General features: G+C 46.7%; 1 protein-coding gene across 2 annotated transcripts in view; it reads left to right on the plus strand.

The window, feature by feature from the left end:
* Positions 1-11,361, plus strand: part of LOC121558212 (serine/threonine-protein kinase ULK2) — a 62,311-nt gene extending 50,950 nt beyond the window's left edge. The window contains exons 15-26 of one of the 2 annotated variants that reach the window (XM_041871700.2): positions 2,104-2,250; positions 4,059-4,207; positions 4,341-4,424; positions 5,173-5,444; positions 5,561-5,742; positions 5,848-5,957; positions 6,267-6,410; positions 6,983-7,197; positions 7,292-7,470; positions 7,641-7,759; positions 7,936-8,229; positions 8,685-11,361. In XM_041871700.2, coding sequence (XP_041727634.1) covers positions 2,104-2,250; positions 4,059-4,207; positions 4,341-4,424; positions 5,173-5,444; positions 5,561-5,742; positions 5,848-5,957; positions 6,267-6,410; positions 6,983-7,197; positions 7,292-7,470; positions 7,641-7,759; positions 7,936-8,229; positions 8,685-8,749 — 1,960 coding nt within the window. In that variant the 3' untranslated portion in view covers positions 8,750-11,361. The remainder of the gene's footprint in view (positions 1-2,103; positions 2,251-4,058; positions 4,208-4,340; positions 4,425-5,172; positions 5,445-5,560; positions 5,743-5,847; positions 5,958-6,266; positions 6,411-6,982; positions 7,198-7,291; positions 7,471-7,640; positions 7,760-7,935; positions 8,230-8,684) is intronic. The other variant, XM_041871707.2, reaches the window with a different exon arrangement.
* The last annotated feature ends 993 nt before the right edge of the window (positions 11,362-12,354 follow it).

Raw genomic sequence — 12,354 nt, forward strand, 5'->3', positions numbered from 1 at the left:
TCTGTTTGTAAACAGCCTCCAGTAATACTGTCTTCTATCTCTGTTTCTCTCTCGCTGTCATGGATTCACCCCCATTTTGTCTATTCCTTGCTTTGTCTATTCCTTGCTGCATCTTTAACTCTCTCTCTCTCGGCCTGTCCCTTTCCCCCATCCCTCCCCTCTCTTCATACCCTTTCCCTTGGTTCCCTGGTTGTGCTGCCAGGTGGTTAACACTCAGCCTGCCCCTCTGTGACCGGTCTCTCTGCTGTGAGGTGAGGTGAGGAGCTAGTCTGTATGAGTGCCAAGAGAGTCATTCTCTATTCCTGCAGGATCCCACCCCTCAGTCGGCTCACATCACCTCAGCTCCCCTCCCCTCCCACAGTCACCTCAGCTCCCCTCAGCTCACCTCACATGTGGTCCTCTGTAGCTCAGCTGGTAGAGCACGGCGCTTGTAACGCCAAGGTAGTGGGTTCGATCCCCGGGACCACCCATACACAAAAATGTATGCACGCATGACTGTAAGTCGCTTTGGATAAAAGCGTCTGCTAAATGGCATATTATATTATATTATTACATCACCTCCTCTCAGCTCCCCTCCCCTCCCACAGTCACTTGTTTTCCCCGTGCTCTGTCTGTCCTTAATCGATTCCTGAGCCAGGGAATGCAAGGGGGAGGGAAGGAGAGTGCAGAGAGACAGAGCCACTACTAAGGAAGAATATGGAGAAAAGAAGGGAGGGAGGGAGATAAGGAGAAAGAGAGAGAGCAGCTGCCCAAGATGAATGAGGGCAACGAGCAGACACAAAGAAAATAGAAAAGGGGGAGAGTATTTAGACAGAGAAAGAGGGAAAAGACAGTGCTGTGTTTCCATTCCCCTCTGGGTAGATGCAGTAAAGACAAACAGGTCAACAGTAAAGCAACACTGGGTTGCAGATTCCCCCTCTCCTCTCAAAGAAGACACTCATGTTTGACCTACAAACTGCCTTTTGTTAGGGGGAGCATCCTTTGTAGCTCCAATGTCCCCATTAGCTTCTGTTAGAACACATCAGCTTTTAACGACCTGCTTCGGGGAGAAATGAATGTGTTAAACTGAATGACTACATGTGGTAATACAGTGCACTGAGGTTAGAGAATAAACCACCGGAATAGTTGGTTTGTTTTCCCTTTTTAAATGCCACTTTGATTAACCTTTATGGCCCTTTTACTTTTGGTTGGAACTAGAAGGGCGATTGTGTCTAACCGAAAGCTATGTCAATGTGTGTCTTGTGTTAATGTGTTTCTTTGCTTCTCGGAGTGGAAAGCAGACAAAGAAAGCCGTCTGTGTTGCTGCTGTACAGAACAGACGGATGGTCGCGTGCCTCACGTGTATCCCTCAGTCTATTCCCTTTCTCTGGTCTAGACCCTCCCTCGCTAATCATCTTATTACATAACGCTGCTACTGCTGAATCTGCCTGGTTCTATAACATTTATATTCCTCCTCCCCTTCCGCTCTCTTTCCCTTTTTCATTCTAAACCCAAGTGAACCCCCTATGGTTGACCCGTGTATTACTTTTTCTCAGGGAACATTTTGTACCAATCGAATAACAAAGGAATGCAAATGAGTCTGGCTTTTTTTCCTCCTGTCCCTCTGTCTTATAGAAAGGAGGAGGGCTCAGCACGTGCTATTGGCCGAGCCCACAAACCACAGTCTCTTCAGGCCCGCCCATAACTCCTCCTCTTGGCACAGACTGCTCCCCACTGATTGGGCAGACACACGTGTATTTACACAATGGCCCTGCCCTCTCTGGGTTGGGCCAGCCCCCTTCCAGCAGGACTAAAGTTTATTTCCTCACCCAGCCTCAGTTGAAAATGCCATATGTGTAAAAAAAAATATATATATATAATATATATATATATAACTCAGAGACATAGCCTAGCTAGAAACTTCTAGTCAGCCTAGTGCTTCATTTAGTCCAACTGTTGCGCTCGCCACGTTCTATTTATGCAAATGTCATCTCGGATAGACTAAAGTATTTTTTAAACATTAAGTTCTATGGGTGTTGACACTCCTGAAGAGATGGTGCAGTTTTGGCAGAACTAGCAGACAGACTGGCTAATGTGCCTGCTCTTCCCCCTTCACCCCTCCAGGCAGCCGCAGACCACCGGACAGACCCCCATGGTGTCCCCCCGGGCAGAGACCACCCCCATCCCTGTGCCCACCCAGGTGCGGAACTACCAGCGCATCAAGCAGAACCTCTCCAACAGCCCCACCACCACGCTCTACAGCTCCCCCAGGTAAGAGATTGGGGAAGGTTTGGGAGGTGCCACTGTCCTGGGGGGTAACTCTGTGTTGTTGTTTTTATCGCACTACTATGCTTTATCTTGGCCAGGTCGCAGTTGTAAATGAGAACTTGTTCTCAACTGGCTTACCTGGTTAAATAAAGGTGAAATAAAAAATAAAAATTCCCTGAAGTACAACTGTCATAGTTAAGAAGATGTTTGTTTTGTGGCTGCATACAGTCATGTTCAGAGACTAGTCTATCTTGTTTTTTTATCTCTGATGACTAACCTTTGGGTTTGGAAAATTCACCTTCAACTCTGTCAGTTATTGCATCAGGCAATTAAGTTTCACTAAGTTTCATCAGTTCAGTCAGTGGATATTGCTTGTGTTGTATTGTGGTGTGGTGGGGGGGAAGTGTTTCAAGACATAGAAAGGGAGCGAATAGGAGGAGGTTTCGAATCTCCTTTAGAGGCAAATTAGTTGTATTGTTGTGCTTCTATTGACTGTTGTGAGAGGAGATAAGAACATTGCCACATGGATTAGTATAAAGTTCCTGTGGTGTTTTTTCAATGAGACCGCCAGGGTTTTATGTTAATGTGTGCTCTAATGTTATTGTGTTTCCATCAGTAGTGTGGCACTAAAGACTACCTACACAACCTCTGCATCATCAAGACTGTTGCTTTGCGAGAAGGTGTTAACGTTCAAAGTTAGCCAGTGTTATGTAAATGCAGGCTGAAAAGTACCTAGGGTCTTGCCTTGGCTCCAAGTTAGAGCAGGTCTGCCGGAGCCATGTCCCAGTGAGACATGGGTGCCGGCCTGCATAGATGGAAACAAAAAAGTCTGAGCCTTTTGTGTAAGACATTGGGGTAAATCTTCAATGGAAATGTGGCACTGGAGTAGCCTAGCTCCACAGTGAACCCTTAACCCTCTACTTACTTACCCTCACCACAGGGCCCCAAAGCCTGGGCAGCAGGTACTGAGTAGCCAGCCTCCCCCAACTGCTACCCCATTTCCCTTGGCCCTGGGTCTGACTCTGTGTCCTCCAAGGAGGATTAAGCTCTCTGTCACAGACAGACTACCCTGTCCCTTGACCGTGTCTGAGCTAGTTAACAAGTTAGCGCTTAGCGCCGGTTCTTTATGATCAAGAAGAGATGAATGCAGAGAGCTAGCACAGCAGGCTAGCAGACCGACAGTGTGCAGGCATCTCAGGGGAAGACTGGCTTCTATATGTGCCCGCCTGCTGCCTAGTCTTTCTCTGTCAGCCATTTTTCATTTTTACTCCATGAAGCTCAAGAGAGGAAGTGAGGCAGAAAGAGAGAGAGAGTGGAAGAGTACTCGCTATCAGCACAACAGTTGCTCAACCAATGTTTTTTGCGAGGATAGGCTAACAGCTGTGTTTGAAGTCCTGTGCTTGCAGCGTGACAGGGTTGTCTTGGCAGCAAACTGACGGTCGCTGAATAACTCAGGAAGTTGAAATTAGAACCAAGCGAAAAAGGCAACAGTTAGACACTGAGCTGAGGGAATGGAATCTAGCTAAGCTCATTGCCAAAAGTTTTATTAAAAGTTAGTTAATGTTTTCAGATGTTTCGGAAAGGTTATTCAAGTGTTATTCCATGATAAACATGAAGGATAGTGGTTGGAAACTAGAGCATCGCTGTAAGCTGCAATAAAAAGGGTGTTCATGAACTGTTAGACAAGTGATGAAGGTTGGTGGTGTTGGTTCTGGTGGACAAACAATGAATGTGTGTAACATTTTTGTTATGTATGTACTGTATATTTGTGATATCTAAACCTCTATTGTGTGTGCTTGTTGTCTATGCAGGTCTGGTACAGTGAGGCGGTCCAACACCAGTCCCATGGGTTTCCCTAAGGTTGGCTCTGGGTCCCCCAGCTCTGCAGACTGCAGCCCTCAGATGACAGGCAGACGTCTCTCTATAGGCAGCTCCCGCCCATACTCCCCCTCACCTCTGGGTAAGAACATGCCCCAACATGCCCCCATCTCATATCATTCAACACGCCTGGCATCATAATTATTTTACATTGAAACCTTCTGTTGACATATAATGCAAAACTGCATTAATATGTCTGTGTGTTTCTCTTTAAGTGGGCACCATCCCAGAGCAGCTGGGTCACTGTTGCTGTGGACACCCTCAGGGCCACGAGTCCCGCAGCCGCAGCTCCTCGGGAGGTGAGTTCAGTAGACAGATCTACAGACAGATGGAACAAGACTGGGTTTCCCAAAAGCATTGTAGCACTTAGATCATCATAATTCCATTGAAACTAAATGGACGAAAGATGATCTTAGTGATACGATGCTTTTGGGAATCCCAGCCCAGGATCATTTTTTAAAGACACAGACAAAGGCAGCTACAGAAGTGTTTACATTTTCTTCCCTCTCTCCCCTGCTCCCCTGAGGCGGATGTTTATGATTGACAAAAGCCATGAGTCATGAGTCAGGTCCCTCTGGGAGGGAGGTTGTGTGTATGGGAGTTGAAGCGTTTCACTCACCCGTACATGCAATTTTCACAATTGTGTCACTGTTTGAGTCAAGAGGCCAGTATCCATGGCAAGCACAGTGTCATAGGAGGGACTTACCTTGAGCAAAACAATGCAGATACAGTTAGTATTTTGTCTCCATTTGAAAACCTGGAGATTAACAACACAGACTTGATGACCTACTAAATAAGTTTCCGGGGTCTTTTTGAACTTCTCAGCAGCAAAACCGTGAATGAACAAGACTCATTAAAAACATGAACCTAGTGGCCCTTCACTGCTTCTATTTTTGACTTGGTTTACTGTGGAAAAATACACATTTCAAGACTGTAGAGCCATCTAGTGGTGAATTGTAAATCTTCTCTCGATCAGTAGCAGCCAACTTTTACATTAAGTGATAAATAAATGACATGTATGAATGACTCTCTGTGTGTCTCTTTTAGGTTCTCCAGTGCCGTCGTCCCAGTTACTGGGGGCTCGCCTGCAGAGTGCCCCCACCCTGACCGAGGTCTACCAGACCAGACAGAAGCTCCACAAGCAGCTGTCAGACCCCATCCAGCCCTCCACCTCCAACTACCCCCCCAGCCACTCCCCCCACCTGGGTCGCCCTGGCAACCTGGGCACCTCCCCCACCAAACACCTGGGCTCCTCCCCCCGCTCCTCTGATTGGCTGACGAAGTCGCCGCTGCCCACCATCATTGGCTCCCCCACCAAGGTCGGTTAAATTGATAACCATTTTGGCATATTTTAATCATAAGCCCAATTCTGTTTTGCTACGGTTTGTCCTACTTACCACAACCAGTAACTGTTGACCTCTATGTCCCTGTTCAGCCCATCTCGGCCCCATTCAAGATACCTAAGACGCAGGCGTCCTGTAACCTGATGGCCCTGGCAGACAGTCCCACACCCACTAAGACCCTGGCGGACGCACGGGACATCTGTGCCCACCACTGTACCCCATACCCCAGTGGCCGCCAGTCTGCCCCAGAGGCCAGCAGGACCACCTTTGGCAGGTAAAGGGTGCACTGTAGTCTTTCGCTCTCTCCTCATTCTCTCTTTGTGTGGGTAATGTTTCTCTTGCTCATCTCAATGTGTTCTCAATGTGTTTCTCTCCCCAGGTCTGTCAGTACTGGCCGTCTGTCTGAACAGCCAATCAGAATCACTCTAGGGGGACAGCCCTACCAGGGAAGCACAGACAGCCTCAACACAGAGCGGCCCATGGATACAGGTAAATAAACACACACACCTAGTTTTGTCCTCCCTGGTTTAATTAATGGTACAGATGTTTTTACCGTTAATTAGAAAAGAACTGGAGACAGAAAATGAGTTGTGAAATAAGTGAACGTAGTAAGAAATAACCTAGCTAGTAAACTGACCTGGACAAAGAACAACACAATTACAAACACGCACCAGTCTCTGCTTCATGGCTTCTCGCCCTGCATGAACTGCTTGGATTGGCTGCTCTGACAGGACCTTCCTGTGTAACAGAGAGCTTGATTGGCTTAGTGTGAATGACCGCCCCCTCCCTCACCCCTAGCCCCGGCAGGACCATTTGGGCTGGCTCAGCCTCAGGGTGGGGCGGCGAGTCCCCGGACCGTTCTCTTCACCGTGGGCTCGCCCCCCAACAGCAGCACCCCCCCTACCTGCAGCCACCTGGGCACCCGGCCGCGCACCACCTCAGGTGAGACCGCTCACTGCGTCAGCGGCTAACTGTTAGGCTAACCTGCTAGGCTAACCGCTTGCTAAACCCCTCTTCCCAAAGCTACACCCTCCTAGCTAACCTGCTAACGCTAATTACTACGACTCCTCTCAATGTTGCCTACCTGGAGTGAAGAGACTCTGTGGTAGTCCTTCCAATGCCATGAGGTACATAACTGCTATTTAGTGGGCAATCTCTCGCCCTCTCCTTGTGCTGTTCATCTTAGTAGGTACTATCAATAATAGTCTGTGTCTCAATGGACTGAACTTTGTTCTGGAAAATCCCCCAAAAATCGGTTATTGTAAATTCTCTAGAATTCAAATTCAACCAATGAAAGGAGCAATCAAATTATGCCAAAGTGATAGGCCTACATAATGACACACATTAACAATAAAGTTATCCTCTCTCTCTCTCTCTCTCTCTCTCTCTCTCTCTCTCTCTCTCTCTCTCTCTCTCTCTCTCTCTCTCTCTCTCTCTCTCTCTCTCTCTCTCTCTCTCTCCATCTCTCTCTCTCTCTCCCCATCTCTCTCTCTCTCTCTCTCTCTGTGTCTCAGTGGGCTCCAACAGTTCGGCAGGCTCCCTGTGCTCCACCAGTGGGCGGGTGTACGTGGGCTCTCCTCCGGGCATGGCAATCGGGACCCCTCCCCCAGGGGGTGCAGAGGCAGGTCCCAGCAGCCTACGCTACGTCCCCTACGGTACCTCTCCCCCCAGCCTGGACGGATTCATCACCTTCGAGGCCCCAGAGCTGCCTGAGGAGACACTCATGGAGGTGAGGGGACCCTTGGTTTTTTGTGTGTGTGGCATTTCTATTTGCACACGTCTTTATGTGATATCTGACCTGTATCGTGTGTTTGTGACTACAGCGAGAGCACACAGACACTCTGATGCACCTGCGGATGATGCTGTCCTTCACTGACTGTGTGCTGGAGATCGCAGCGGTGCGAGCAGGAGGGACAGACCTGGGCGTATCGGCTGCCTCCCTCTACCCCCCTCAGGAGAGTGTGGTAGTGGACCAGATCAGCCAGCTCAGCAAGGAGTGGGGGTAAGGGAGAGACCAAAAATGGGGGATGGGGTTCACAGTTTAACTGAAAGTATTCTAGTTTTAGTTCGGACTGTTGTGAAAGACAATTCTGACGTTTTTAAGAAAGAAAAGCCATGGAAGCCATATAGGTTAGTAATGTGTGCTGTGCTGTGCTGTGGTGTCCTCTACAGGCAGGTAGAGCAGCTGGTGCTATACATGAAGGCTGCCCAGCTCCTGGCCTCCTCGCTCCACCTGGCCAAGGCCCAGATCAAATCTGCCAAGCTCAATCCCTCCAGCGCCGTCAAGCAGGGTAAGACAAAAGACCCCAGACCGGCACAGTGGCAAAACACTATAGTATTTGTGGAAGAAAATGTTTTATCTGCATACTAACTTAAAACACTTTAAATATCAATACTATCCATAAACATAATTATCATTATTTTAGTTTATTTTGAGCATAACTAACTTTCTCTCCCCCTTCCTCAGTGGTGAAGAGTCTGAACGAGCGTTACAAGAATTGCATCTCCCTGTGTCGGCGGCTCACAGACAAGCTGAACCACTTCTTCTCAGACAAGCAGCGCTTCGTAGACGAGATCAACAGCGTGACCGCAGAGAAACTCATCTACAACCACGCTGTGGAAACGGTGCAGTCTGCAGCTCTGGATGAGATGTTTCAGCAGACGGAGGACATAGCCTACCGCTACAACAAGGCTGCCATGCTGCTAGATGGCCTGTCCAACATCCTCCAGGACCCTGCAGACATCGAAAATGTGGCCAAGTGTAAGTATCCACCCGCTGTCCTCAACTGTAGACTGGATACCAGTCTGTTTCTGCTACACCACTGTTATGTCATGTATGGCCAAAGCACAAATCCATCTGACAACCAGACTAGACCCCCCCAACAGGCTCTGTCAGAGACCAGACCAGCTCGTCACATTGTAGTGTATCAGAGACTCTGGTGTAGTGGACATGGATATTAATATGGAAAGTCAAGTATGTTAACTAGTTTCTCTTGAGAAAAATCCCTTTTAACCTCTTATCTTTAACCAGCACTCACAGGCTTACTTCAACCACTTAGTCCAGCTCTGAGATGCTTTCAGATGAGGCTTCAATCAGATGAGGTTAAGAGTGCACTATGCTTCTCTGAAAGAGTGTGGCATGGCAGCCAGGGCATTGTGACATAGAACAGCAGCTCCAGTCACTGTGATCTGACCGTGTGTTTGTCTCCTCAACAGACAAGGCCAGTGTGGACCGGAGAATCTCTGCCCTCTGCTACTGCACTGTCACACTGTACGAGTAGCAGACCACACACACATCAGGGGCAGTTGTGACCTCTCTGCCCAGAGGGACCACTATCTACCCTGACAATAGAACCTTGAGGACAAGCACGGAACCCTAAAGTTCCCTAACGTAGCAGTCCAAGCACCTTTCCGTTTTTATCTTTTTCTGAGTTTAAGGAAACAACAACACGACAGATAGTATTACACCTTCTTTGGCATCACAGACTGAACGCTGAAGTGCGCGAGAGATGATGCACACTTTCACAACCAAAGATGATCCAATGATCCTGGAACTGAGACATTCACAGGACATGAACAAGACGCAGGCATCTTCTCGCATGCTGTCTGTCAACCGACTCCTTGAAGAGAGTGGGAGGAGGACACACACCACCAGGTCAAACAAACTATACCCAGCTTTTTGTTTCCGACTTGCAGGATTTTTTTATTTTGTACCAGAAGAAAGACATTGACATGAGGACTATGACAATCTATTGTGGGCCCAGAGACTTATACACCCATGCAAATCACAGTTGTTATTATAATGTAAAGGTTTTTACTCTGTGTTAGTATTGCTGTTGTGATTATTTCTTGGTTTGGGATAGGAGGAGGAGGTTGTGAAGGAGGATGTTGTGATGCCTGACTGACATCGTCTTTAGTATTGAAGTGTAAGGAAGGAGTATATGAGATTAGTAAACTTAAAGGCAGGCAGTCTAGCCAACACTGTAACAAATACACACACTTTACAATGCATGTACATACAATAACACACACAGTTGTTACACAAATGGAAGGAAGCCTGAAGAGCAAAGGAACCTGTAGATTTATGATTAGATCTTTTTGTTTTGTTCATTTGTTAGCTGAAGCACTTTATTGTGAAAAGTAGGGGGGGACACTTTGCCCTGACAGGTTAGGAAAGAGAAATGTGAAGGCTGCCAGCGGTAGCTCAGGTTGGTTAAAGGGATGGGGGGGTTCTCTCTCTCTTACCCTCCTCAGCCCACAACACCACTTGCCCTACCACAGCTCTCCCTCTCATTGCTGGGCAACCTGCTCGCACGCTCTCTGACTCTTAAGTGTTGCTGTGGAAACGGGGTGAGGGGTCGTAAGAAACGTCCAGTCTCTACACATCTCCACACCACTGGTAGGCTTTTAGAATACTATGGCAAGAAGAAGCCTGTGGGTGACAGAGAATCGGACTAGAACGTACGTTTTCTTTGCCCCTGGAACTTTTAGCAGTGACCAGCACAGGCCCCTAGGCATTTGGGGAGGAGGGGTTCCTGATCAGTTAACCAAGGGGGAACGCCCCCTCTCCAGGGTGAATCAAGACAAAACAGTTAAATTACTTGAGTAGTTACCTTAAGTTTCATTTTCGCTAAATAATACAGAAACAAGCTTTTTTATGTTCATACATGAATAACTGTAGCTAATTTCCAAGTAAATTGATGTTTGCAAAAGTGTAAATATTTGTATGTTGTGCATGTTATTTTGTTTTCCTGAGTGAGTGTGTGTGTGAGAGCACAGTGAGAGTGAGGCGGTCAGTGAGCGAGACGACGCCATTGGATGCCCTGCCTATTAATCAAAGAGCACAAACATTTTTATGTACATAGAGATTTGATACGTCCTTTTACCCACGCCTGCCACGGGTTCAGTCATCCTACCCCCACTAGAGGTCCCTGGCACAGAGGAATGTGCCAACCACAAGGCAGCTGCTCCAAACATCTCCACACAACTTCCTCTTTATACTAGGACTGTTCATATACTATACCGGATGGGGATTCTGTGTGGAGAGATCAAATCTACTGTGTATTGGAAGTAAAGAAAGGTACTGCTTAGCATCCATTCAAGTCTGCTCCGCTCTCTCCCCAAGCATTCACTGTGCTCGCAATACAATAGTGTTAGTGAGTCTACACACGTCAGGTATGCAAAAGGCCAGTGATCATAGAAAGTCCATTACAGAAGAAGAAGAGCTGCCTCATAAGCCTGTTTAAAAAGTGGGCAGACTCCTTTGATTTCCTATTGTACAAGTGTGAATAGTGTGTAAATGCATAGACTTGCAACTGTTGGCCACTAGCTCTTTTTATGATGTAATGTTCCTTTTTTATAGACATATCCAAGTTTCTGTGATTTATTTAGTTTTTGTTCTACTTGTGCCCTCTCTCCCTTGCTCGTGAGCACTCCGCACCACAAAAAGCCTTTTCTGCACACTGAGTTGAGGGAGAAAAATATTTAAACAATAGTCAGAAACTGTCTGAACTTACCAAATCCATGCATCTATTTATAGCGCTGTAGTTTTAGGCCACACTCCCTCACTAGCATTAGTTTATGAAGAATGGAGTACTAATGATGGACTGTTTCAGAGACAAACCATTGGTACCAAACACATGTTATATCCCGTAGAGTGAATGTATTTGCCCTCCCTGTCATTTGCACCTCAAGCTCGAGCTGAATGCATACCAACCCTCGTGATGGTTAAGCTCCCCCTCCTGAACCGACCATGACAATGCAACTGAATTTCCACGCACCTATTTTTCAATGAGAAATGTTGATGTGTTACTTGATGTGAGTTAAAGGGCATCTTTCTTTATGGAACTCTGCAAATGCAGCCTTTGTTAATTAAAAAGAAAAGTTGAAACTACATGCATGGTCTGTCTTACTTCATAGAAAATACTAATATAACATTTGTGGGTCCCTTATTAACACTAGAAAAGCTGGGCCTCGAGGGACCCCCATTTGAGCCAATGAGCAGTCATTTTTACTCAAACATTCTAACATTCACTAGATTGAGCCAAAATACTGCTTCAAAGTACTGTATGTTTCAAACCATCATGTCAATCTCATGGACAGTCAGTCCATAGTTATGATGGTGGTTACATACAGTTTCAGAGTGGTTACATTTCTCCAGCCCCATCCCTCAGCTGGAGTAACTTTATCATCTGTCTAACAAGCAAGCATCCCCATCCCTACAGATTCTGATAGCAAAACTTTCACAACAGATGACATAATAAGCTACACAAGGGGCTCATTCTCTGAACATCACCTAATAAATGGTTCTCTATGGAACTAATCTAACTCTTCCAGCCACTTCACCATTTACTGCCAAATAGAAAGTGACAGATAGGGAGGGAGGGATATTTTAGGACTGTGTTACTGAGTATGTTTTCTGAGGACACAGCAAATTATTTTTCCTTGAAACAAATTCTGCATAGAAACTGTTTGTGGCAACTTTCTAATCTCAACTTCAGCTGTTTATTTTTACAGACCTGAACAAGTCCAGTTAGAGGAGAGATGCGGCCAGGTTCCCAAATTCTGCTGACAACAGGACCACTTCTGCAACAAAACAAAGGAGCAGGTAAGCCCACAGTTGAATAGACATTGCTATGTTTTCTCTCTCCACTTCAGTGTTTTTCATACCTGCCTCTTCATCTGTCTGTAGGTGTGTGTGTGCGTGTTGGGGCCCACTCTCTGTCATCATATTGTGAAAACAATGAATGTAGCCCAGAACCGACAGATGGACGTGGGGAGCCCAGTATTGTGCTGCAGCAGATGTTGATAATAATTTCTCCCACTTGGCCTTCCCATCCCTCTCTCACCCTTATTTTAAGTGTTTCTAAAAAATCCCCTTTGGGAA

Source organism: Coregonus clupeaformis, chromosome 5 (genome assembly GCF_020615455.1).
Source record: "Coregonus clupeaformis isolate EN_2021a chromosome 5, ASM2061545v1, whole genome shotgun sequence".
NCBI lineage: Eukaryota > Metazoa > Chordata > Actinopteri > Salmoniformes > Salmonidae > Coregonus > Coregonus clupeaformis.